Source organism: Marmota marmota, unplaced genomic scaffold (assembly GCF_001458135.2).
Source record: "Marmota marmota marmota unplaced genomic scaffold, marMar, whole genome shotgun sequence".
NCBI classification, from domain to species: Eukaryota; Metazoa; Chordata; class Mammalia; order Rodentia; family Sciuridae; genus Marmota; species Marmota marmota.
In genome coordinates this window covers 181,844-206,750 of record NW_026000240.1, presented here as the reverse complement: position 1 = coordinate 206,750, position 24,907 = coordinate 181,844, and the positions used below count along the sequence as shown (strand labels likewise).

Here is a 24,907-nt window from a genome sequence, read left to right as displayed (position 1 = left end):
TATTGCTCATTTACTGCTGTGCTTTCCAGGATTGGTGTTTCAGTGGATATTCTTTGGTTCAGCTAAATAATCAAACTCACAAGACTCCAACAGGCCACACTAAAGAAAGATTTCCTTAGAAAGGGTATCACAAAGCACGCACAACATGCAGTGTTGGGCACATTCCTTGTGCTGAAACAGCAATCTAGGGGCTGTCATTGGTGCCTCTCTTCCTCCCTCTCCAACTCAAGGACAGCAGTACAAGGCCAAAGTAGATGGACGCAAGAACCAGCCTGGCTTTTAAAGTACCATGTCCCAAATAGGACATGATCTTTTTAACAGTTTCATAGAAATAATTTTCAGATCCCTATAAAACATTTCTCAACACAGAGAAGTCCCAGAACTATGGCTTACCAACAGGTATTCATGTTCATTTATAGTAATCCAAGCCCAGAAGTATTTCAGGAGGTTTTATTCCCTTAAGTACTAATGCCTGGTAACACAGTTGACATTCCATCTTTATTAGGTTTCCAGGGGAACAGAACTAGAAAGTTAACCCAAGGTCACATTTGTTTATAGAGTAAGAAAGAATAAATTCCTATAAGTGGAATTTCTGAGTCAGAAGATATTAGAGATAAAGAGTTGAAGAAAAATTAGAGCTGTCCAAAGAAGAAATATGCTCTCTTAAGAGGCAGTAGAGTCCTTATTGTAGAGGACCTCCTGAAAGGAATTTTATCATATAAATTAAAATTGGGTAGATAGTATACCTTGAGAATATTTTAGATCCCTCGTATAGATTATTTGATCTCATGATTCTATCATATGTGTTTTGCATGTTAGTGTATCTGTGATCACAAAAGATTAGGAAACTATTTTCTATGTAATTCAGGTGGTTATTTCCCTAATTCTAAATTACCTGGGCATTGTCTCACTTTACTTTGCCTGGAGAATCTTTACAGTAGTATTTCTGATTCCACATATATTTATCTTCATTTTCATCATAATATCTTAAATGTTGGGCTGGGGATGTGGCTCAAGCGGTAGCGCGCTCGCCTGGCATGTGTGCGGCCCGGGTTCGATCCTCAGCACCACATACAAACAAAGATGTTGTGTCCGCCGAAAACTAGAAAATAAATATTGAAAAATTCTCTCTCTCTCTCTTCTCCCTCTCTCTCTCACACTCTCTCTTTAAAACAAACAAAAAAAAAAAAATATATATATATATATATAGATATATATATATATATATATAGATATATATATCTTAAATGTTAGTTCCCGCCATTCCAGGGAAAGTATAAACATGGAGACATTTGAAGCAAAAAATAGATTTGACTTTAAATTTCAGTCTAGTCATTTTAAAGATGGCTTTTGTATTTCACTACTTTTAAGTGAATATTTATCAGTCCCTGACTGGAAACATTTTAAATATATATCAGAGAAATCACAGAAATTATTAGGAATTGTAGAGTCATTTTCTAACTAAAGTTTGTTGGTGATTTTCAGAATGAAGCAATGACTGGTTCTCATACCCAGAACCGAGTCCTCTCTCGAATCACTCTGGCATTAATGGAGGACACTGGGTAAGACAGCTGTGAGAATACATGATTTATGTATTAAAATTAAATGAATATTAAGATTAGCTTAAGAAAATGCTGACATTTTACATCAAAGCAAAACTACTTACTGCATTATTGGATTTTGTGCATTTAGCTGTCCATTATCACCAAATCTGTTTATTCATTTAATAATTGTTTAAGGCCCCAAGATATAGTTATGAATAGAGCAAAACCATGATGTTAATGAGATTTATTTTCTTGTAAGGAAAAGCTTGCTAATATGAAGGAAAAACTAAATAATTTTTTAAATTGTGAATAAGATTGATGTATAGTTTCCTGGTTTTTAAAGTAGTGGAACTTTCTGGTAAAGCAGTGAACTGTTATTAAATGAAACCTTTTACAGAATCTTTATGTATCAAATAAAATCAGAACTGCTTAGGTGGAAACAGTGCTTCTTTCTCTAAGATAGCCTGAGGGAACATTTGAAAATGAAATCAAATTTGAAAATCAATAGTATAGGTATTATTAAAACCATGAAAATAGTTGATTTAACTTAACTTTGGGGGGGGGTGATCAAAGAGAAATAAGGATTTTAAAATATAGAGCTCATTGTTGACCCTGAAAATAGTTTCAATAAAAATGGAAGAGACTGAGAAGTTCATAGGCTGATCTGCTTACATGAGAGAGGAATACATAGGTAAGAAAGGATTTTATTAGCACATCTTTTCCCTTGAGAATGCAAGATGGATAGGATCCAGAAAAACAAGAGAGAATTAAGTTAAATGAGAATTAGCTTCCTGTCTATTAATTCAGGAAAAAGGAATGGGTATAAGAATGCAGCAAGTCATGGAACTGGGGATATAGCTCAGGGGTAGAACACTTGTCTGGTATGTGTTATCTACTTTCTTAATTCTCCTTTAGCCCATTTGAAGAACAATAAGGAAAAAAATATAGCATTCTTATGCCTAACAAAAATATCAAGATATTGTTATATCTTTAGAAGATAGCAGATAGCACCCTGAAAAGTCATTAGCATGCAGTGCTTTAAGGTTAAAGATTATTTTCTATGAAGTGATAACAAATTTTTGATGTCTATATAGACTTCATCTCAGGGATATTATTCTTTTAAATATTTTATTATGAAATTTACCAACACATAAAAAAATGCATGTATTAAACAGTCTATATAATACAATGAATACTGTAGGCCTATGAACTGGATTCAACAGTAAATAAGATGTTATACTTGTAACGGTCTTTCTTTTTACCTTGCAAGTCACAGACATCACATCATTTTACTCCTAAATATTGCACCATGAGTCCCTAAAATATATGGATGTTTTTTAATGTAACCACACTTAGCAGTAACAAAATTAATAATTTCCTAATATCCTCTAATATCCAGTTTATAAGCACATAAACCTTTTATCTCTCTTTTTAAATCGGGGTGCAAATAAAATCTCTCTTAAGTCCTTTAACGTACAGCAGTCCTGTACACCTCTGCCACCTCCCCCACCCCCCATTGCAGTTAATTTATTGTGGACCCAGAATTCTGGATTCGCTTGTCTATTCCTTTGTTATACGATATCCTGAATGTCTTTTAAATAGAAGTTATCTCTGTTATGGGTTAAATGTGAGGTATTCCCCAAAAGTTTATGTGTGAGACAATGCATGAAGGTTTAGAGGTGAAATGACTGGGTTATAAAGGCCTTAAACCAGTCAGTGAATTCATCCCAGGACAGGGATTAACTGGGTAGTAACTGTGGGCAGATAGGGTGTGGCTGGTGGAGGTGGGTCCACAGGGCATGCTTTTGGGGTTTGTCCTTGTTGAGCAGAGCTCTCTCTCTGCTTCTTGGTAGCCATGTCCTGACTTTTCCTCTGCCACACACTTCCACCATAATGTCCTGCTTCACCTTGAGCCCCAAGGAATGTCACAGATTCAAGGCCAGAACAGCAAGAAACTAGAGCCAACTGAATTAGATTAGGTAAAAGGTACCCAAGTAGTAATTCCACTATTTCTTTCTTTTCAGCTTCTCTTTTTCTCTCATTCTAGTTCCTTGTCCTTATTTTCCTTGTCTCACAATATAACCACTTTGTGTTACTCTGTGACTTCCATCATTTTTGAAAATTACAATGGAAATATATTTTGTTTTGTTTTCCAAATATGAAAGTAGTTTGGCATAGAACTGATTACCCAACCCCTGCCCCAGTGATCCTGTACACCAGACCTTTGGCAGCAAGCACTTTGTAAATGTTCATTTGTAGTGATGGCCTCCCAAATCCTTTTTAAGCTCCTAATTTGCTCATTTGTTGAGATTTGTAATTGGTATGCTAGAGTTGTGTTTTAAGTGGAGGTAATCTATAATCATTATTGGGGATAGCAGGTATAGATTGGTGATAGAGCACTTGTTTGGCCCTGAGTTTGATTCTGAACACTGCAAAGGAAAAAAAAGTGAATTTAAATAATGGTAATACTAAAAGGTGCTTTGTTTGGATTATTTCCACAGCTGGTATAAAGCAAATTACAGCATGGCTGAGAAGTTAGACTGGGGCCGAGGAATGGGCTGTGACTTTGTCAGGAAGAGCTGTAAGTTCTGGATTGATCAGCAGAGACAAAAGTAAGAATGTGTTTCTTTGTGTATCTTTGATTATACAATTAATTTCTGATTTTGTTCTTTATCCTGAGCATAAAATGTCAACTATTTTCAAAAGTGGTCTGAGCAGTTCAGTTTCAAATCCTTCTACAGGTACTTCACAATAATATCCTAAAAAGTAAGTGAAGAATAATTGTTTTTTGTTTGTTTTTTGTGGTGCTGGGGATGGAACCCAGGGCCTTGTGCATACAAGGCAAGTACTCTGTGAACTGAGGTATATTCTAAAATCATTATTTTTAATCATATATTAAAATAATCTGGGGCTGCAGTTGTGGCTCAGTGGTAGAGTGCTTGACTAGCATGTGTGAGGCACTGGGTTCAATCCTCGGCACCACATAAAAATAAATAAATATAAAAAAAATTGTGTCCATCTACAACCAAATAATAATAATAATAATAATAATCCATAGCATCAGGGCTGGGGTTTGTGGCTCAGTGGTAGAGTGCTTGCCTAGCACACATGAGGCACTGGATTCGATCCTCAGCACCACATAAAAATTAAATAAAGATATTGTGTCCACCTACAACTAAAAAATAAATATTAAACTAAAATAATAATCCATAGCAAGGTGGTCAGAGCTATGAATATTTCTGTTTGGCTTATAATTTATAATTTTTGCATATTCTTGTCATTTTTTATTGTTTTCCTCAGTTTGCATATGTAAACATAGATGCAAATATCCATTCAGTATTAAAAAACCAGGATGGGCATAAAGAAGAATGAAATTATGGCATTTGCCAGTAAATGGATGCAAATGGAGACTGTCAAGCTAAGTGAAACAAGCGTATCCGCAAAAAACAAAGACCAAAGGATCTCTCATTAATATGCAGATCCTGATTCACAGTAGGCAGGGGAGAGGGAGGAGTAGAGGTTCACCAGATTGGACATGGGGGAATGGGGAGAAGTGTGGGGGATGGGAATGGGAAAGACAGTAAATGAATTGGACATAACTTTCTTGTGTTCAAATATGATTACATGACCAGTGTAACTCCACATCATGTACAACCACAACAATGGGAAGTTATATTTTGTGTATGCATGATATGTCAAAATACATTCTACTGTTATGTATAACTAAAAGGAACAAATTAAAAAAAACAAACAGGGGCTGAGGATGTGGCTCAAGTGGTAGCGCGCTCGCCTAGCATGCGTGAGGCACTGGGTTCGATTCTCAGCACCATATAAAAATAAAATATTGTGTCCACCTAAAACTAAAAAATAAATATTTTAAAAAAAATCAGGCTGGGGCGATAGCTCAGTCATTGGTAGAGCACTTGCCTAGCATATACAAGACTCTAGATTCCATTCCCATCATTGCAGGAAAGAAAAAAATACTTTTGAAAGAGGGTTTTTCATCTGGATACATATCATAATCACATCAAGATTTTTAAAGTTACAAAGTATCCAAGTTTGGGATAGATATACACAACACACACACACATACTTAAAGAGTACATAGAATCTCTGTTTTTTACAACAATGATCTCAAAATTAAAAATTAAATATAAATAAATTTAAGCAAATATAAAAATTACATGTATTCTTCATCCATTTTTTCTTCTTGCAAAATCATTGTAAAATATCACAACTAGGATATTGACATTGGTATAGATTCAGAACATTTCTATAATAAGGATGCCTCATGTTGCCATTTCCCTCCTAACTTCATAACTCCTAGAAACCACTACTTATTCTTCATTTCTATAATTTTGTGAATTCAAAAATGTTATATTAGAATGTTGTATAAATTTTTAAATGTGATAAGTACTATGTGCAAACTTTTGGCATTCTCTAGAGATTGATCCAGGTTGTTTTGTATATGTCAGTAGTTTGATATTTTTATTGCTGAGTGATATTCCACATTATGGCTCTTCCACAATTTGTTTAAACGCTCACATTTTGAAGGACATCTGGGTTGTTTCCAGTTTAGGGCTATTATGAATAAAGTCACATTTGTATACAGGTTTTCTTATGAACACAAATCTTCATTTCTTCAAAATAAATGCCTAGGGGGTGGGGATGTAGCTCAGTGGTAAAGCACTTGCCTAGCATGCATGAGGCCCTGAGTTCAATCCCCAGCACTGCAAAAAAATAAAATTAAATTAATAAAAATAAATGCCTAGGATTACAATTGCTGGTCCATATGGTGGTTGCAGGTTTACTTTTTCCAAGAAACTATCAAACTCTTTTCCAAAATTGCTATATCATTTTACATTTCTGCCAGCAAAATGTAAGATATAGTTTTTCTACATCTTTGTCAGCATTTGGTGTTGTCATTGTTTTTTATTTTAGTTATTCTCATAGGAACATAATGATATTTTACAGTGATTTTAATTTGTATTTTTCTAATGGCTAATGATGTTGAACATCTTTTCATGTGCTTATTTTCTCTCTGTATATCTTCTTCAGTGAATTGTCTTTTCATTCTTAAGCCAGTTCTCCAATTGGATTTTTTTTTTTTACTGTTAAGTTTTGAGAATTCTTTGTATAATCTAGATGCTAATGTTTGTCATATATGTGGTTTGCAAATATTTTATTTTTTTTAATTTGTTTTTTTTTTTAATTTTTTAATAGTTGTAGATAGACACAATACCTTTTATTTTATTTATTTATCTTTTTATGTGGTGCTAAGGATCAAACCCAGAGCTTCACATGTGCTAGGCAAGCACTCTACCAGTGAGCCATAACCTCAGCCCTCTTTCTCCTAGTCTGTAGCTTGCCTTTTTATTCTCTTGACAGGGAATTTTTAAAAAATTTATTTATTAGTTCAAATCAGTTATATGTGGCAGTAGAAAACTCTTTGATTCATTGTATACAAATGGAGCAGAATTTTTCACTTCTCTGGTTGTTCATGAAGTAGGGTCACACCATTCATGCAATTATACATGTACCTAGGGTAATGATGTCTGTCCTATCATTTCTGAGAGTTTTTAATCATGAATGGATGATGACTTTTGTCATAATGCTTTTCCTGCATTAGTTGATATAATTGTGCTTTTGTTGTGATTGTTTTTAGCCTATTAATATGGTAGATTACATTGATTGATTTTTTTTAAATATTAAACTTATATCCCTGGAATAAACCATTTTGATCATAGTATATAATGATTTCTATATCATTTAATTCTGTGTGCCAGTATTTTGTTATGGATTTTTATGTCTGTCTTCATAAAGAATGTTGACTCAAAGTTTTCTCAGGTTTTTACCAGTTATTTCTTTTTCAACTAATATATATGGCCCTCTGAACAATTGTAATATGTCAGTTAAGTTTTATATTATTCAAAGATGATGTGTTATCACTAAATAAGCAAATAATGGATTATTTTTTGTCACACTTAAATATTGGCTTGATTTTAAAGTATAATTTACATAATACTATGCAGAAATAAATCCTACTATAGAATGAGGTATTTATTTATCCCATTCTTTATTTTCATTTTGTTGAAAGTGTTTTTAAGTTTCTCTTGAGATTTCTTCTTTAACCTACTTGTTATTTAGAAGTCATTTGTCTATAATCTCCAAGTACTAGGGGATTTTCAAGCTATCTTTATCTAGTTTCCAGTTTAATTCCATTATCATCTGAAAAGAAAAGACATTGTATGATTTCTTTTAAATTTTGTTGATTTATATTTTGTTGTCCAGAATGTGCTCTAGTTGTGGTTAATGTTCTGTGTAATCTTGTTAAGAATATGTAATCTGCTGTTGTTGGATGAAATAGTGTGTATATTTCAGTTATATCCAGGTAATCAGTGATGCTGTTAAGGTCAACTGCATCCTGATTTTATGTTCTCTGAATCTATTTCTGATAGAAAGGTATTGAAGTCTCCAGCTATAATAGTGGATTCATCTGTGTCTTCTTGCAGGTCTTTCAGGTTTTGCCTCACATAGTTTGACACTGTTTTGTTAGGCACATACACATTTGTGATTTTTATGTTTTTTTGGAGTAGTGACCCTTTTATCATCTTGTAATGCCTTTCTTAATCCTTGATAATTTCCCTTACTCTAAAGAGTAATTTTTTTTTTTTTTTTTGTACAGTCTTTGCCTCATTTTTGTTTCAGGGTAATACTAGTTTCATAAAATGTAGTGTTCCTTTCTATTCTATTTTCTGAAAGAGATTATTTAAAATTAGTGTTAATTCTTCTTTAAATGCTTGGTAAAGTTCTCCAGTGAAACTATCTGAACCTGGGGATTTCTCTTTGGGGAGTTTTAAAATTGTGAATTAGTATAAATTAAACTTTTTCACAACTATTTCACATTGAATGAACTATAACAATTTGTGTTTTTTGAGTTGATCTGTTTTGTCTAAGTCATCAAATTTATGTGTGTAGAGTTGTTTGTAATATTCTACTATTTGTCTATAAGGGCTGTGGTGATATACTATTTCAAACCTAATATTGGTAATTTTCCTCTCTCTGTTTCTTTGTAGAGATTTCTCAATTTTATTGATCTTTAGAAACCAGCCTTTTGTTTCATTGATATCTTCTATTCTTCTGTTTTCATATTCGTGGATTTCTATTGTTTGTTATATATTTCCTTCTGCTTGTTTTTTGTTTTTGTTTGGTAGTTCTGGGGGTTGAACCCAGGGCCTTGTTCATGCTGGGCAAGTGCTCTACACTGAGCTGCATTGGTTTTTCTTTAGACTCTTGAGATTTGATTATTAATTAGAGACATTTCCTAATGTATGTATTTAGTGCTATAAATTTCCCTCCCATCAATTCTTTAGCTTTGTGCCAGGAAATTTCAGTATGTTTTACTTTTATTTTCATTCAGTTCAATGTATTTTTTAAGAATTTCCTTTGAGACGTCCTCATTGACCCATGTTGTTTAGATTTTAAGTGTTTGAAAATTTTCTTGTTATTCTCTTGTTGTTGAATTCCAGTTTGATCCCATTATAGTTAAAGGATATACTCCATATGATTTAAGTTCTTTTATATTTGTTGAGATTTGTTTTATAGCCCAAGATAAGGTTTCTGTTGGTATATGTTCCGTGAACATTTGGAAAAAGAAATGTATATTCTGCTGTTGTGGGTAGAGTATTGTATAAATGTTGTATATCATGTCCTGTTAGTTAATACCATTTTGTTTGTTTTTTGGTACCAGGGATTCAACCTAGGGGTGCTTAACCATTGAGCCACATTCCCATCCCTTTTAATTTTTTATTTTGAGACAGGGTCTCACTAAGGTGCTGAGAGCCTCACTAAATTACTGAAGCTAGCTTTGAACTTGCAATCCTTCTGCCTCAGCGTCCCAAGCTGCTGGGATTACAAGCATGTGCCACCACACCAATAGTTGATAGTGTTATTAAGTCCTATGCCCTTACTGATTTTCTGTTACTTATTCTAGCAATCATTGAAAGACCTCAGAACTGTTTCAGTCTTCAAATCTGAAAAGATATTGTGCCTTCTCTCTACCTTTCAGAGTCTTCTTGCATCTGTTTTCTAATATCCAGGATTTTTAGTTGTACTTGGAAGAAGGGAAAACATATTTATTCCATTTTCCAGGAAGTAGAAATGGGACTCAACATTTTATATTTATATTTTTAAAAAATTCCCCTAGTAACTGTGGACTTGCATTTAGGCACCATTACTTTAGAACTGTAACAATGATTATGACTTATTCGATTTATTTGGCATTTTATGATTTATAGAACTTTCAAATAGAATATAATCTCATCATTTCTGAAAGAAATACTACAAAATAAGAACAATTGTCTGCATTTTACTGCTAAAATAAAAAGGTCAAGACAAGTGGCTTGTCCATAATCATATATCAGATAAGACACAGAGCTGGGACTTATAACTTTTCACTTCAAGACCTTGGCCTTGCCCATTAAGTCTCAAGTACTTTTTGTGTCATAAGGTATCATTGTCATATTTTCTTACCTGGGTTCAGTTACAGAGCAGTTTTATTCAGTGGTCTGATGTCTGAATTATAACACTAATGTGAAAAGAGCTGCTAATAATCACTAGCAAGAATCACCTGCCAACCACTTTGGGGCCAGCTAGTTAACTCCAGCACAACAATTTGATCTGCCAAAATAGTGATTCCCAGATTTCAATGAACATTAAAATAATCATCTAGAGAGCTTTAAGAAAATCTCAATACCCACCCCCCAAAAAAGAAAAGAAAAGAAATGGTTGGAAACATTAAATCTGTCTAAACAAAGATTAAAAAACAAAAAAATCTCAGTATCGAAGTTGCATTCCACAGTAATTAAATCAGAATGTTTGTGGTGATAACCAGGCATTGGTGTTTTTTGTTTTGTTTTTTGTTTTAAGAGAACCTCAGATGATTTCGGTATGCATCAAAAATTGGAAACCAGTTTATGGTGTATTAAAGGAAGTATGTAGCCGGTGGCACACACCTATAATCCCAGCTATTTGGGAGGCTGAGGCAGGAGGAATGCAAGTTCGAGACTAGCCTGTGCAACTTAGTGAGACCCTGTCTCAAAATAATTTTTTTTTTTTAAAGGAGGTATGTGGCTAACACTGCAGCTGCAAGAGTTTAGAGAGACTTTTTCCTTCCTGTTAACAACTACGACTTTTTTTTTTAATTTTTAATTTTTAGGTGCACACATCTTTATCTTATTTTTATGTGGTGCTGAGGATCGAACCCAGTGCCTCACACATGCCAGGCGAGCGCGCCACCACTTGAGCCACATCCCAAGCCCCAACAAATACAGCTCTTAATTGTGCCCCTTTGAGTCTCAATTATAGGATCACCTAAGACCAAAAATAGAATAGTTCCTCTTCCCCTTTCTTAAAAACGGTTGCTTTCACAATTTTTGTGAGTTCACTGCATTCTCTCCTATTCTGTGAATCATAAGTGATTAGCAGTTTTCTTGGTAAAAGACTAGATAGTAAATATTTTAGTCATTGATCATTATTAGAGTCTTTTTTTTCTTTTTTGGAGGGGGGAGGGGAGCATAGTGGACATTGAACTAAGAGGCATTCGACCACTAAGACACATCCCGAGCCCTATTTTATATTTTATTTAGAGACAGGGTCTCACTGAGTTGCTTAGCGCCTCGCTGTTGCTGAGGCTGGCTTTGAACTCACAATCCTTCTGTCTCAGCCTCCCTAGCTGCTGGGATTACAGGCGTGCACCACCACACCTGGTTTGTTGGAGTCTTTATGCAACTATTCAACTCTACTTTTGTACATCAAAAGACAAAATAAATATTTGTGTATGGTCATGTTCTAATAACACCTTATCTTACAAAAACAGATTGTATGCTAGAAGTATAACTCAGAGTAGAGCTCTTGCCTAGTATGCATAAAACCCTGGTTTGATCCCCAACACCATACACACAAAAAAAGCAGGTTGTGGATATGATCCAAGAGTTGAGTTTGTGGACCCTGCCATAAGCATTTCAGATATTTCACTTGTGGATAATTGAAATCTAAAATTATTTGCCATCTTCTGGTACCACAGGCCCAGTCTCACTATGTCCCTGAGTTACCTTAGAGGTTCTAGAGTGACCCTTCTTGAGCACAGGGTCTGGTGCATAACTTCTGGGCTTCATTATCTATGACGCTTCTCCTACACTGTTGGGAAACCAGTGTTAGAAGAGATCCACTGAGGATGGGCAAAACCTCATTCATCTGAATCCCTGAATCTGTGCACACTCAAAATTCTTCCTTTTTATTTTTTGGTGCTAGAGATGAAACCGAGTGCCTTACCCATACTGGGCAAGTACCCTCCCAGTGAGCTACATCTCAGCCCTATTCTTCTGTTCTGAAGCTACTGGTCTGATAAATACCCAACTCCTGTGTCCAGCTTATTTGCCATTAGTAATGGCTATAAAGCTATACTCTCCAGTATGGTACCATTTAGCCATGTATGGCTACTGAAATTTATATTTAAATTATTATAGTTAAATAAAATCTAAAATTGAATTATTCAGTTGACTAATCACATTGTAAATAGTTGATAGCCATATGTGGTTGGTGGCTCCTGTATTAGGCAGTGCAAATGTACGGTATTTCCACATTTGCAGGCACTTCTACCAGACACTGTTGCTCTGCATTTTGTTAAGTCATAAGTCTTGAAGAGCTCTAACTTTGGAACTTAAAATTACTAATTTTTAACCTCTTTATTCCTCTTTATTCCTTTAACCAAGACTGATATTTCTATTAAAGTAAAAAGGTAATATTTTGTTTTAAAGGAAGTGAGATTCATGGTATCAAGAAAGTGACTAAGAAGTACTGGTCATATACATTGGAAACTTTATTATGGGATGTTATAAAATTGCTTCATAAAATGGTGGGGACAGTGGAAACTCCATTTATTGAGTAACTTGTATGTGTTAGGCACTAAGTGCTTTGTAGTTGAAGCTCAGAAAAGTTAAATACTAAGTAAGTGGCTGGCCCTGGTATTTGAATCCAAACCTTTTTGATGACTTAAGACCTTTGCTTTCCTAGTATACTGTGCTGCTTCAAGTTTACCAAAGACTATGGTAGGTATTTTACCTATTTTATCTCAGGAAGCTATAATTCCCTAAAGATATTATGTTAATTTTTGTTTGCTTGTTTGTTTTGCAATGCTGGGTATAGAACTCAGAGGTTATGCTGACTTAAATGAGAAAAGTACCAATCTTCCTTCAAATAAGAAATCTGGCTTAGCTTTTTTTTTCCTTAGGAGACATGTGGGAGAATAAAAATATCAGTGATCCTAGTATAATTCTGTGGATACATCTTACCAGAATTTCTATGGAATACTGAGATCTCATTTATATAATTTTGTATTATAAATTGCCAGTTTGATGACTGATCAGATTACAGGTTTGTTTGAAGTTTAGTTTTACAAGACAATGCTACAGATTCTGATATCATTTGAGAATTTATAAGACTACTTATATCAAATTGTCCTTCCAGGAATCAGTTTAAAAGGGATTAGGACAAATTGGTAAAATTTAGAAATATTCTCACAGTCTTCATTTTGCACAAGAATATAAAATTGTTTTTTGAATATTTTCAGTTTAACAATTTGTCAAAATTCTTTAAACTAGATTTTGACATAGGAAAAGATTGCACTCTTTGTAGCTTCAGAGCAGAGGGGATATGACTACCATTTGTTTCTGAGACTCCATTTGTTAATTATGATGATTTGATTTTTAGACCAGCATCTAGAATTTCATCTATTGGCATTAAAACACAAAGCTGATATGCAGAAAACAGGAAAAAAGATAAATAGGATTTCATTTAGTAACAGTACAACAATGTTAGAATTTATCTAGCATGGACAAGCTCTATAATAGACTTCTAATTATTATTTTTTTTTATTTGATGATATGGTGCTTATTTTTGTGTGCAGAAGGCAGGTGCTGAGCCCGTACTGTGACACGCTCAGAAGTAATCCATTGCAATTAACTTGCAGACAGGACCAGAGAGCAGTTGCAGTGTGTAATTTGCAGAAGTTTCCTAAACCTTTGCCACCAGAATATCAGGTAACACATGTTTTCAGCACAATTTTAGGAATCATATTTTTAAGAAGTCATCTCCATTTTGACTTCAGAGAGTAAATTCCCCAAAGCCAAGTGCTATGGCACACGCCTATAATCCCAGGGACTCTGGAGGTAGCTTCAGCAATTTTGTGAGATCCTCAACAATTTATCAAGACCCTATCTCAAAATAAAAAGGGCTGGGGATGTAGCTCAGTGGTAAAGCACCCCTGGGTTAAATCCACAGTACCAAAAAACTTAAAAATAAAATAAAATTTCCTAAATTTTTTGATGTGTAAGGCCTCTGTGCTTTCCATGTTAGGAAAAAAAAAAAAAACTGAAGAATTCCTCCATTTCATTAGTGTACTCATCAATAGCAATTATTTAATATCTGGCAGTGCCTTATAATAATAGTAGAATGTATTGTTTTGATCTGTTTCTAAACTGTTTTCTTTCTAGTTACTTCCAAAATCTTTCTCTTTAAAATTCCTCCGAAAGTCACTTTGGTGTCTGACATAGTAGCTCCCACCTGTAATACCAGCTACGTGGGAAGCTAAGGCAGGAGGATCAGAAGTTTAAGGCCATTCTGGATAACACGGCAAGATCCTGTCACACAATAAAATTTAAAAAGGGCTGTGGCTGTAAATCAGTGGTAGAGCATTTGCCTAGCATGTGCAAGGCCCTGCGTTCAATCACCAGTAGCCTTTATAAAAAGGTAACTTAGGTCTGAATCTCTGAACACCTTTAAATCTCTTGTTGCCATGGCTCTCTCTAAACTTCTTTGCTCTACCTGCCATTTTCAGAGTAATCTTAAGTCAGAAATGATGTCTCAGAAGCTAATTTAAAATGATAGCTGCTAATTTTGAGCTTCCTACATATATTTATGACCACACTGAGTGCTTCAGACACCATAAGATGGCAACTGTATTTTTTTTTTTTTTTTGGTACCAGGATGTGAACTCAGGGACACTCAACCACTCACTGAGTGCCACCCCCACATCCACATCCCCAGCCCTATTTGTATTTTATGTAGAGACAGGGTCTCATTAAGTTGCTTAGCACCTCGCCTTTGCTGAGGCTGGCTTTGCACTTGGGATCCTCCTACCTCAGCCTCCCAAGCCACTGGGATTATAGGTGTGTGCTACTGCACCTGGCATGGTAACTGTATTCCTAAGCATAGCTTTATAACTCATAAGTTGTTGTAAAATGTGAAATATTTAGGCTTATCTGATACCTTGTTCTTTGGTATTCAGAGTTTTTTTATATATTTAATTTATTTTCTCAATTATTATTTTTTCAAAACAGCACATCAATTAAGCCTCCTAAAAACACCTGTACATTTTATTTGTTTGTCTTTGCAACAGGGTCACACTATGTTGCCCAGGTTAGTCTTGAACTCTTGGGCTCAAGCAATCCTCCTGACTCAGCCTCCCCAATAGATAGGACTATAGGTGTGTACATCACCTGACACTTTATATTTAAAGTGTCTTAATTCTATGCATTTGTTTTATGTTTTGTCAATTCTTAAAGCTCTTCCTTTTGCTGTTAAATTCTCTTTTTTAAAACATTAATCAAGTTTGTCCTCCTAAGAAATGTTGAATTAATTTATTTATCTTGCTTATTTTTAAACAATAGCAACTTCAAAATACCCTTCCTATGGCATATTATATCTTCTTTGTGTTATGCAGTTTATGAAGAAAACTACACTAATATCTTGTGTTATACAGCATTAGAGAGTTGTTATAAGTAGCCTATGGACTTTATTTTGATTATGCAGAATGACTCTTAATTTCTTGTCTTTCTGATAATATTTTTTAATTTTTGCAGTACTTTGATGAACTCAGTGGAATACCTACAGAAGATTTGCCTTATTATGGTGGGTCAGTAGAAATTGCTGACTATTGCCCTTTCAGTCAGGAATTCAGTTGGCATTTAAGTGGTGAATATCAACGCAGCTCAGATTGTAGAATATTAGAAAATCAACCAGGTTAGTAGTCTAGTTAAATCAAGTATTAAATACACAATAAGATCATGTATCAGCAATATAAAATAGTGGTGAAGGGCACAATCCTGGAACCAGCCTGTCTGAGTTTGTGTTTTAGTTTCACTGCTATTCATCAGTGAGAAGTCATTTAACTTTCCTGTGCCTGTTTCTTCATCTGTATAATGGGAATAATAATACCTATCTCATAGAATTGTTTTGAGAATTATATAAATAAAATAATAATTACATAGAACTATGCTGGCTCATAAAGAGGATTGTTATCTGTTAGATACATGAATTCATGTGCACACACTGCATTTTAGCAATACCTTACATCTGCGTGGCAATTTTCACTTGTAAAGCACTTTTCATTATGTATCATTTCCTTTTATTTTTTCTAAAAACCTAATGAGAGACATAAGAGAGATATTATTGTATTTCATTGGTGAATGAACAGACATCAAGTAATACAGTTAATTGATATTAGTGTAAGACCCTCTGGTATTGGGTTGTTTTCCCCCCCCCCCATCTTGTTTTTGTATCAGGTTGTTTTTATTAAAATGCCTTAGGTAACCTATTTTTTTTCTTTCATAGGAAGTGTGCATTTTATGCAGTTTAGAAGTAACACGACATGTCATTCTGTAGATCTCAAAATAATACTGTTGCCCCATGGCCTGTAAGATATATTACTAAAGTCATGCCAGTAATCCCAATAACTTGGGAGGCTGAAAAGACATCAAAGGAATAAACTATATGGTGATTTAGTATTTTTTAATACCTTTATTTTATTTATTTTAATATTGTGCTGAGGATTGAACCCAGGGCCTCGCGTGTACTAGGCGAGCACTCTACTGCTGATCCACAACCCCAGCTCCTCGTATTTTGAAATAATAGTTATAGCTCATACAATATTCTCACATCTGATATGTTAATAAAAAGCAATAGTTTTTCTCTCTGTTTTTAAAGTTTTCAACGTTGTCTTCCCCCACTCCCAACACTATTCACTCCTTTATTATAGATTTGGTCATTTAAACTTCAAATTTCTACGATGTTTTTACAAATTATTCTGAAACCTGACAGGTTTAACTATATTTCTACAGTCTTGTTTTCCCATCACTCATCTATTTAATTCATGTCCTGAAGACTTAATATAACTACTCAGAAGTCCCATGTTAAAGCAAAAGAAATACACAGATCTGTCAATTGTGGGTTTTCCAGAGATAACCATTTTATTGTTTTAGAGCTGGAGTTGGCAAACTTTTCTTTGTGAAGGGCAAAATATAAATATTTCAGGCTTTGCCATTCATCTGGTCTCTGTAGCAGGTGCTGTGTTTCTACAGTGTCAAATTAATATGTAAACAACATTATATGTAAGCAATATTATACATAATATAAACATATATTTTATAAACAATATTAAGTGTGTGAGGGTTTCAGGATTTGGGCTGAGGGTTATGGTTTGCTTAACCCTGTTTTGCTTACTGATCACGAGCTTTTTTGTTTGTTTTTTTCAATGGTACTGGTAATTCCAGGGGTGTTCTACTACTAAGCTACACCACCAACCCTTTTGATTTATTTATATATTTTAGCGTTATTTTTGATTTTTATAAAAGGTCTCTCCAGGGGCCAGGTTGTGGCCCAGTGGTAGATGCTTACCTAGCATGTGTGACACTGGGTTCTAGCCTCAGCACCACATAAAAATTAATAAATAAAATAAAGATATTGTGTTCACCTATAACTAAAAAGATTTTTTTAAAAAGGTCTCTCCAAGTTGCCAAGTCTGGCCTCAAACTTGCAATCCTCCTACCTCAGTCTCCTGAGTATATGGGATTAGGGACATGGAACACCACTATGCTTTTTGAAGACTTTGAAACTCATAAATAAAAGAAATCTAGAGTTCTGTTTTGTATTTTATTTCTTAGCTCATATAATTAATATTTTTAAAAAACTGACATAAAAAACTTATTTCAAAATGGACTAGTTGAACTCTCTACTTTAAAAAAATGAAGCTTGTATAAAGAGAGTACACTATTACTAGGGTTTGCCCATTAGGTTCATTCGGTACTGTACGTCTGCAGGTGTATGTTTAGAATGAGACTAGATAGATCAGCATGTTATTTATGACTTTACAGAGGTGGCACAAATTGAAGTTTTTTTTAAAAAAGCTGCAAAACCCAAAAAACCCTTCATTGTATAAATCATTTGGCCTCATCCTGTCATGAGTCACTTGGATATAACTCCTTACTTAGGCCAGTGATTCTTATTTTTTTTTTGTTTTGTTTTATTGGCACACATTAATTATACAGAATGATGGGTTTTGTTTGTGGCATACTTGTACATGCATACAATATACTTTGATAATTTTCAATCCCCCATTATACCCTTTGCCTGTCTCCTTTTTATATGTATGTATATATATTTTTATACACACACACACACGTATGTATGTATATATTTAGTTGTAGATGGACACGATGCCTTTATTTTATTTATTTATTTTTATGTGGTAACCCAGTGCCTCACACATGATAGGCAAGTGCTCTACCACTGAGCCACAACCCCATCCCACTTATTTTTCTCTAATAGTCTCCCATTTACATTCTGTAGTTCTTATTTTGGTATCTAATCATTTAATGATTCTTAGTGTCAAGTCCTTAGTATATTTAACCTAGATACTTTCAGCCTACTTTTATTCTCTTATTTCTGATATATAGTAATTCTACCATGCTAGTCCCTTTATGACAATTCATTTTTAATTTAAAATCCTGTTTATTTTAAATTTTTATTTAAAATGTCCATTTAAAAAGTTTGATTTGGGGCTGGGGTTGTGGCAGCGGTAGAGTGCTCGCCTCGCACGTGCAAGACCCTGGGTTCAATCCTTAGCACCCCATAAAAAATAAATAAATAAGTGAAATAAAGGTGTTGTGTCCAACTACAACTAAAAAATAAATATTTTTAAAAAATAAAATAAATTAAAAAATAAAAAGTTTGATTTTCTTAAAGCAGCTTTTAATTATAAAATAGAATGCTTCAATTTCTTATTCTTTGTATTAAAAAATCTAATTTGAGACTCCTGGTTTGCTTCAGAAATTTTTAAAAACTATGGTGCCGAAAAGTATGGACCCCATTCAGTTTGTCTAATCCAGAAGTCGGCATTTGTTATGGAAAAGTGTGAGAGGAAACTGAGTTACCCAGACTGGGGAAGTGGATGTTATCAGGTAAAGTACATGTTTTTAATAATTATGCTAAATATTATATAATTTTATCTTGTGGTCTTTTATATTTGAAATTATATTTTATGCATTTTAGATACATAATTTACTGATGGATAATTTAGCTTATTTTGATTATTTATGTAATTATTAGTTTGGTGCTTGTGTTTTGTGAAAATATTTTTATTTCTTTGAGGAAAAATTTGCCTTTCTACATTTGTTTAACAGTAGATATAATTGCAGCCAGGTGCAATGGTTCATGCCTATAATCCCAAAGATTGAAGAGGCTGAGGCAGGAGGATCACAAGTTCAAGGCCAGCCTTGACAACTTAGCAAGACCCTGTCTCAAAATAAAAAATTGAAAGGGGATGTGGCTTAGTGCAGAGTGCCCCCTGGGCTCAATCCCTACTACAACCCCCTATCAAAAAAAAAAAATATACATATGTATATGTAAAATATCTATATATTAATAAGTTTCATAATATTTTTACTTCTGAGCATAATGAGGAAGTAATGATAAAGATTAAGTTTTATTCTTGAACAAATATTTTATATTGGAAGAAATGTAAAATTTTATTTCAAGAGGTCTAAAGAAAGAATGAGTTATAAGAATTAAAAAACTAATTGTTGATTAATAATAGTTTTTTATATAGTTCATGCTTTTTATATAGCTCAGTGGTGGAGCACTTACCTAATATGAGATAGGCTTTGAGTTTAATCCTCAGCCTTCCAAAGAAAACAAAAAACTGAGATTAGAAAGCCAAATGGCAGTGCATTCTACTGTCATGTATAACTAATTAGTAAAAAATAAATAAAAATTTAAAAAAAGAAAAAAAAATTTAAAGTAATCTAAATGGCCAAACTACTACTTTCCCAATTATTTATATATCTGATATTGATTGTCACCTTTTTAAGAACTGATCAATGGGAGCTCATAACCCACTTGAATCAAAGTGTGAAATATGATATATCAAGAATTATGTAATGTTTTGAACAGCCAACAAAAAAAAATTTAAAAAAAAAAAAAAAAAAGAACTGATCAAGATACAGGAATTCTGTAACTTAGGGGTATCCAACTTAATTTTCCATATCAGGAAGGATAATGTGATCCTGAGAACTGAAGAATAAGCATTGTGCCATTTCCACTACAAGAGTTAGATGGTCCTTTGTAATTAGGAATTTTGCAATTATTTTTAAAGTTGACTATGACATTTAATTTTTTTGGTAACACCTTTAGTAATATATATTTTATTTAATTTCATTTAATTCATATAGCATTAAAGTCTTACAAAGAAAATTAGAAATAAATATTTTCTAGCTGTAATCTGACAACTGGAATCCAGGAATCACGTTCTAATAAATCCCATTAAAGATGTATGTATTGAGGGCTGGGGCTGGGGCTCAGCGGTAGAGCACTTGTCTGGCATGTATGAGGCACTGGGTTTGGTTCTCAGCACAGCATGTAGATAAATTAAATAAATAAAGGTCTATCAACAACTTAAAAAAAAAATTTAAAAAGATGTATGTATTGAACACTTTGTTGAACACATTGTTGGTGGGACTGCAGACTAGTAAACCACTTTGGAAAACAGTTTGGAGAGTCCTCAAAAAAAAAAAAAAAAGGCAGGGATGGAATCACCATGTGACTCAGCTATCCCATTCCTGGGTATTTTCCCAAAAGATCTAAAGTTGGCATAATACATCAACAAAGCCACATCAATGTTTACAGCAGCACAATTCAAAATAGCTAAATTGTGGAATCAACCCAATCAATAGATGAATGGATTAAGACAAGGTGGTACATATATAAATATAACGGAGTTCTTCTCAGTCATTTAAAAGAATGAAATTGTGGCATTTGCAGGTATATGGATGGATATGGAGAATATTATGTAAAATTAGTCAAACTCAGAAACTCCAAGGTTGGATGTTTACTCTCATATGCAGAAGCTAGAGTGAAATGAAGGAAAGGGGGAGGGAATGATAAGATTATGTAAAGAACCAATCAAATACAATTTAATAGAGAGCTAAATAAAGTCTATTAGAATAGAAGGATAAGTGGGGGAAGATGGGAGGGAAAAGAGGGAACCATGAACTGAAGTAGATTTTCATGCATGTATGAGTTTATTAGGAATGAACCCAACAACTGTGTATAACTATAAAGCTCTAATTAAAAAAAAATAGTATGTAGTTCTGACCTAGTTAAAATTATGGTATGTAATTTTGTCTTACTGGCTTCACTTAATACTGTGGGGGGCCCAGTGAATACTAGGATTAAACCCAGGGCCTCATGCGTGCTAAACAAGTGCTCTAGTACTTTTAAAGGGGATACCTCTTCCAAGTTTTTCCATTAATAATGTTTATTGTTGGGCTGGGGATATGGCTCAAGCGGTAGCGTGCTCGCCTGGCATGCGTGCAGCCCAGGTTCGATCCTCAGCACCACATACAAACAAAGATGTGTGTCCGCTGAAAACTAAAAAATAAGTATTAAAAATTCTCTCTCTCTCTCTCTCTCTCCCTCTCTCTCTCTCTCTCTCTCTCTTTAAAAAAAAAATGTTTATTGTTGTTTATGGCTACAGAACACGGCATCATTTTAAAGTATTATAATTAGGAAAGTTACTCTCGTACATATTGAATTTATTTCCATTTTCACCATATAAAAATGCTTTTATAAATATATTTACATTTTTAAATAAATTCCCATAAGTGAGAATATTGAAGGAGACAAAGCAAGAACAGTGACAAGTATAATAGGAAGGTGACCTTTTTAAGCTCTTTTAATGTTTTATAAATCTCAACCACTATGAAGGGATTATATAGACTTACCATGCCATCTGCAAAGATTGGCTCTACTTTCACTGTACCAAAATATTGTCAGTTATTTTTTCTAATACTAGTACTATTTATGTGGAAAATGTGTTTGATTTCTTAATGATTAACAGTTTGATTAGCTCTTTTGTGTTGGGGGGCTTTGGGGCATTTTTGTTTATTGGTTTCATGATTGTTGTTTTTATTTATTTTGATTGAAAAACTCTCAGAATGGCTCAAAAAATTTTTTTCTGGGTCATTTCATGCAAATTGCAGGCATGCTACCTGCTAAATACTTTCACTCCTAAATACTTTAATTCATATTTCTTATAAACAAGGACCGCCTTCTACATAACAATAATACAGCTTATTTCTTTTCCTCACTCTGCCCATTTGGTAGTATTTAGCTCTTTCACCTTTTCTTCATATTACATTCGCTTCCTAGTTCTCCATCTTCTCTGTAGTAATTTTGGATAGGTATATTTTCATTATATTTACCTTAAGATGACTATGTAAATGTGAAGCCATGTGTTTTACAATGATTACTTCTCTAATTCTCCCCCCAAAATTTTCCCTCTGGATTTAATAACTAATATCTTGTTTTCTCATTCAGTTTTTCTTTATTTAACACTAATTTAATTCCAAACTTTTTTCCTTGGACTCATCTAGTTTCATATAATCAGATACTTTAGGTATTCTATCAGTTTAGATACTTTAGGTATTCTATCAGTTTAATCTTACGAAAATCACCTCTGGAAATTTCTAATCTACACTAATCTGGATAAAGATAACCTTTAAATTTATAACATAACTGTCCCTTTCCTTCTCCAGTCAAGATCATCCTGGAGATGCCTCTGTCCCTTTCTTATATTGGTTCCCTTACTTCTAGGTTTTTTTTTTTTTCCCCTTCATTTTAATGGATCATATCCCCTGGTGGATTTTTGAGGAGTATCTGGGAGAGGAGAATTTTGAGACCTCTAGCGTATGAAAGTATCACTATCCTGCCCTTATACTTGATGATAGTGTAGGGAAGGCAAGACTCAAGCTGGGCCTAAGGATTAAGTTGGCAAAAGGTACATTTCCAGGAGTAAAGCATATGTGTTTATTTAATAAAAGTTTCATATGAAAGAAGTGGTAAAATCTAGATGCTTTTTTACTAGGTTAAACAAAGGGAAGCAATTATGGAAAAATAAGTAAAAGATATGGGGAGGCTAAAGGAAGATGAGAATTATTTTAACAGCATCTGTTTGTACTAAAATTTGCTCCAGTGATGTTTCTTTTATCCTGGAATAAGGAAGACATCTTTTTTTTTTTTTAATATTTTTTAGTTGTTGATGGACCTTTATTCGAACCCAGTACCACACGCATGCTAGGCAAGCACGCTATGCCTGAGCCACAACCCCAGTCCCAGGGAGGACATCTTTCAAGAAGAGAGGGAGAGTCAGAACATTTTCCTTGTTCTGCTGTTTTTCAAGTGCCTTTAGCTCTAAATAATTGTTATGCCAAAATGGCATATTTGGCGGTGGCATATTCTAGTATTCTTCAGTAGTTTGGGTATAGTTTTCTTTTTGAAAATCATTGTCCATCATAATTCTGAAGGAATTTTTCCTTTGCATTTTGGCTCTCAATATCACTGTGATTTTTTTTTTTTTTAATTTTAATATTTATTTTTTTTTTTAGTTATCGGCGGATACAACATCTTCGTTTTGTATGTGGTGCTGAGGATCGAACCCGGGCCGCACGCATGCCGGGCGAGCGCGCTACCGCTTGAGCCACATCCCCAGCCCACTGTGATTTTTTTTTAATGTATATAATCTTTTTTTCTTTCCCCTCTGGAAGCTGGTAAATTCTTTTTTTTAACTCTTTATTTTTTAAAGAGTTAAAATTGTAGTGAAGATAGTGGTCAACAGGCCTTATGTACATACTCAGAGTTTCCAAATTGCTTTTCAGTTGTTCTTCAATATATACAGGCTGTTTAAGAACACCAGAAATAGACCTAACTCTTAATAAAATAAACTTTAATCTCTCTATCTGTAGCCTATACTTCTTGATTTCTGGTGCCAGCAATTCCAGGCCTTCCTGTATTCTTCAAATTCCATCATGTTGCTTCTTGGGTTTCCTTGCTGCTGGATTTTGATTCAGCTTGCTTGAGTCTATTAAGTCTTCTACTTCTTGTACATCTACTTTGTCTGCCAACACTTAATTTCCAGAATTAGTTTCATCAAGGGAGTTTTCCCATCAACACTCATCTAATTCTCTTCTTCTTCCCAAACTGTAACGTCTATATGTACCTTACTCTGCTCCAAATCCTTGCTGGGTGTAGTGGTACACACTTGTGATCCCAGTGACTATGGAGGCTGAGACAGGAGTACCTCAAGTTCAAGGCCAGCCTCCGCAACTTAGCAAGACCCTGTCTCAAATTTTTTAAATAAATAAATAAATAAAAAGGACTGGGGATGTAGCTCAGTGGTAAAGCACCCCGGGTTCAATTCCCAGTACTAAAACAAACAAATGAATGAATCCCATGTCCATCTTAGGGTATAAATGCTATTTTAACATGAAAATTTCTAATATTTGTTGCTATTGTATTTACCATTTTCAATTCTTTTTTTTTTAAAGAGAGGAGAGAGAGAGAGAGATGGAGAGACAGAGAGAGAATTTTTTAATATTTATTTCTTTTAGTTATTGGCGGACACAACATCTTTGTTTGTATGTGGTGTTGAGGATCGAACCCGGGCCGCACGCATGCCAGGCGAGCGCGCTACCGCTTGAGCCACATCCCCAGCCCACTGTGATTTTTTTTTAATGTATATAATCTTTTTTTCTTTCCCCTCTGGAAGCTGGTAAATTCTTTTTTTTAACTCTTTATTTTTTAAAGAGTTAAAATTGTAGTGAAGATAGTGGTCAACAGGCCTTATGTACATACTCAGAGTTTCCAAATTGCTTTTCAGTTGTTCTTCAATATATACAGGCTGTTTAAGAACACCAGAAATAGACCTAACTCTTACTAAAATAAACTTTAATCTCTCTATCTGTAGCCTATACTTCTTGATTTCTGGTGCCAGCAATTCCAGGCCTTCCTGTATTCTTCAAATTCCATCATGTTGCTTCTTGGGTTNAATCAAAATCCCAACGGCATTTCTTGTAGAAATGGATAAAACAATCATGAAATTCATATGGAAAAATAAAAGACCCAGAATAGCAAAAGCAATTCTAGGCAGGAAGTGCGAATCAGGCGGTATAGCGATACCAGACTTAAAACTATAT

General features: G+C 34.1%; 1 protein-coding gene across 6 annotated transcripts in view; it reads left to right on the top strand.

The window, feature by feature from the left end:
• Lmln (leishmanolysin like peptidase) overlaps positions 1-24,907 on the top strand; it is a 72,713-nt gene that overhangs the window by 37,955 nt on the left and 9,851 nt on the right. For 5 of the 6 annotated variants that reach the window (XR_007344150.1, XR_007344152.1, XR_007344149.1 and 2 more), the window contains exons 11-15: positions 1,486-1,562; positions 4,046-4,156; positions 13,510-13,642; positions 15,464-15,623; positions 18,708-18,838. Coding sequence is in view for 2 of the 6 variants with exons in the window: in XM_015486789.2 (XP_015342275.2) it covers positions 1,486-1,562; positions 4,046-4,156; positions 13,510-13,642; positions 15,464-15,623; positions 18,708-18,838 (612 nt within the window). In the remaining 4 variants the exon portion in view is untranslated. The remainder of the gene's footprint in view (positions 1-1,485; positions 1,563-4,045; positions 4,157-13,509; positions 13,643-15,463; positions 15,624-18,707; positions 18,839-24,907) is intronic. The other variant, XM_048794237.1, reaches the window with a different exon arrangement.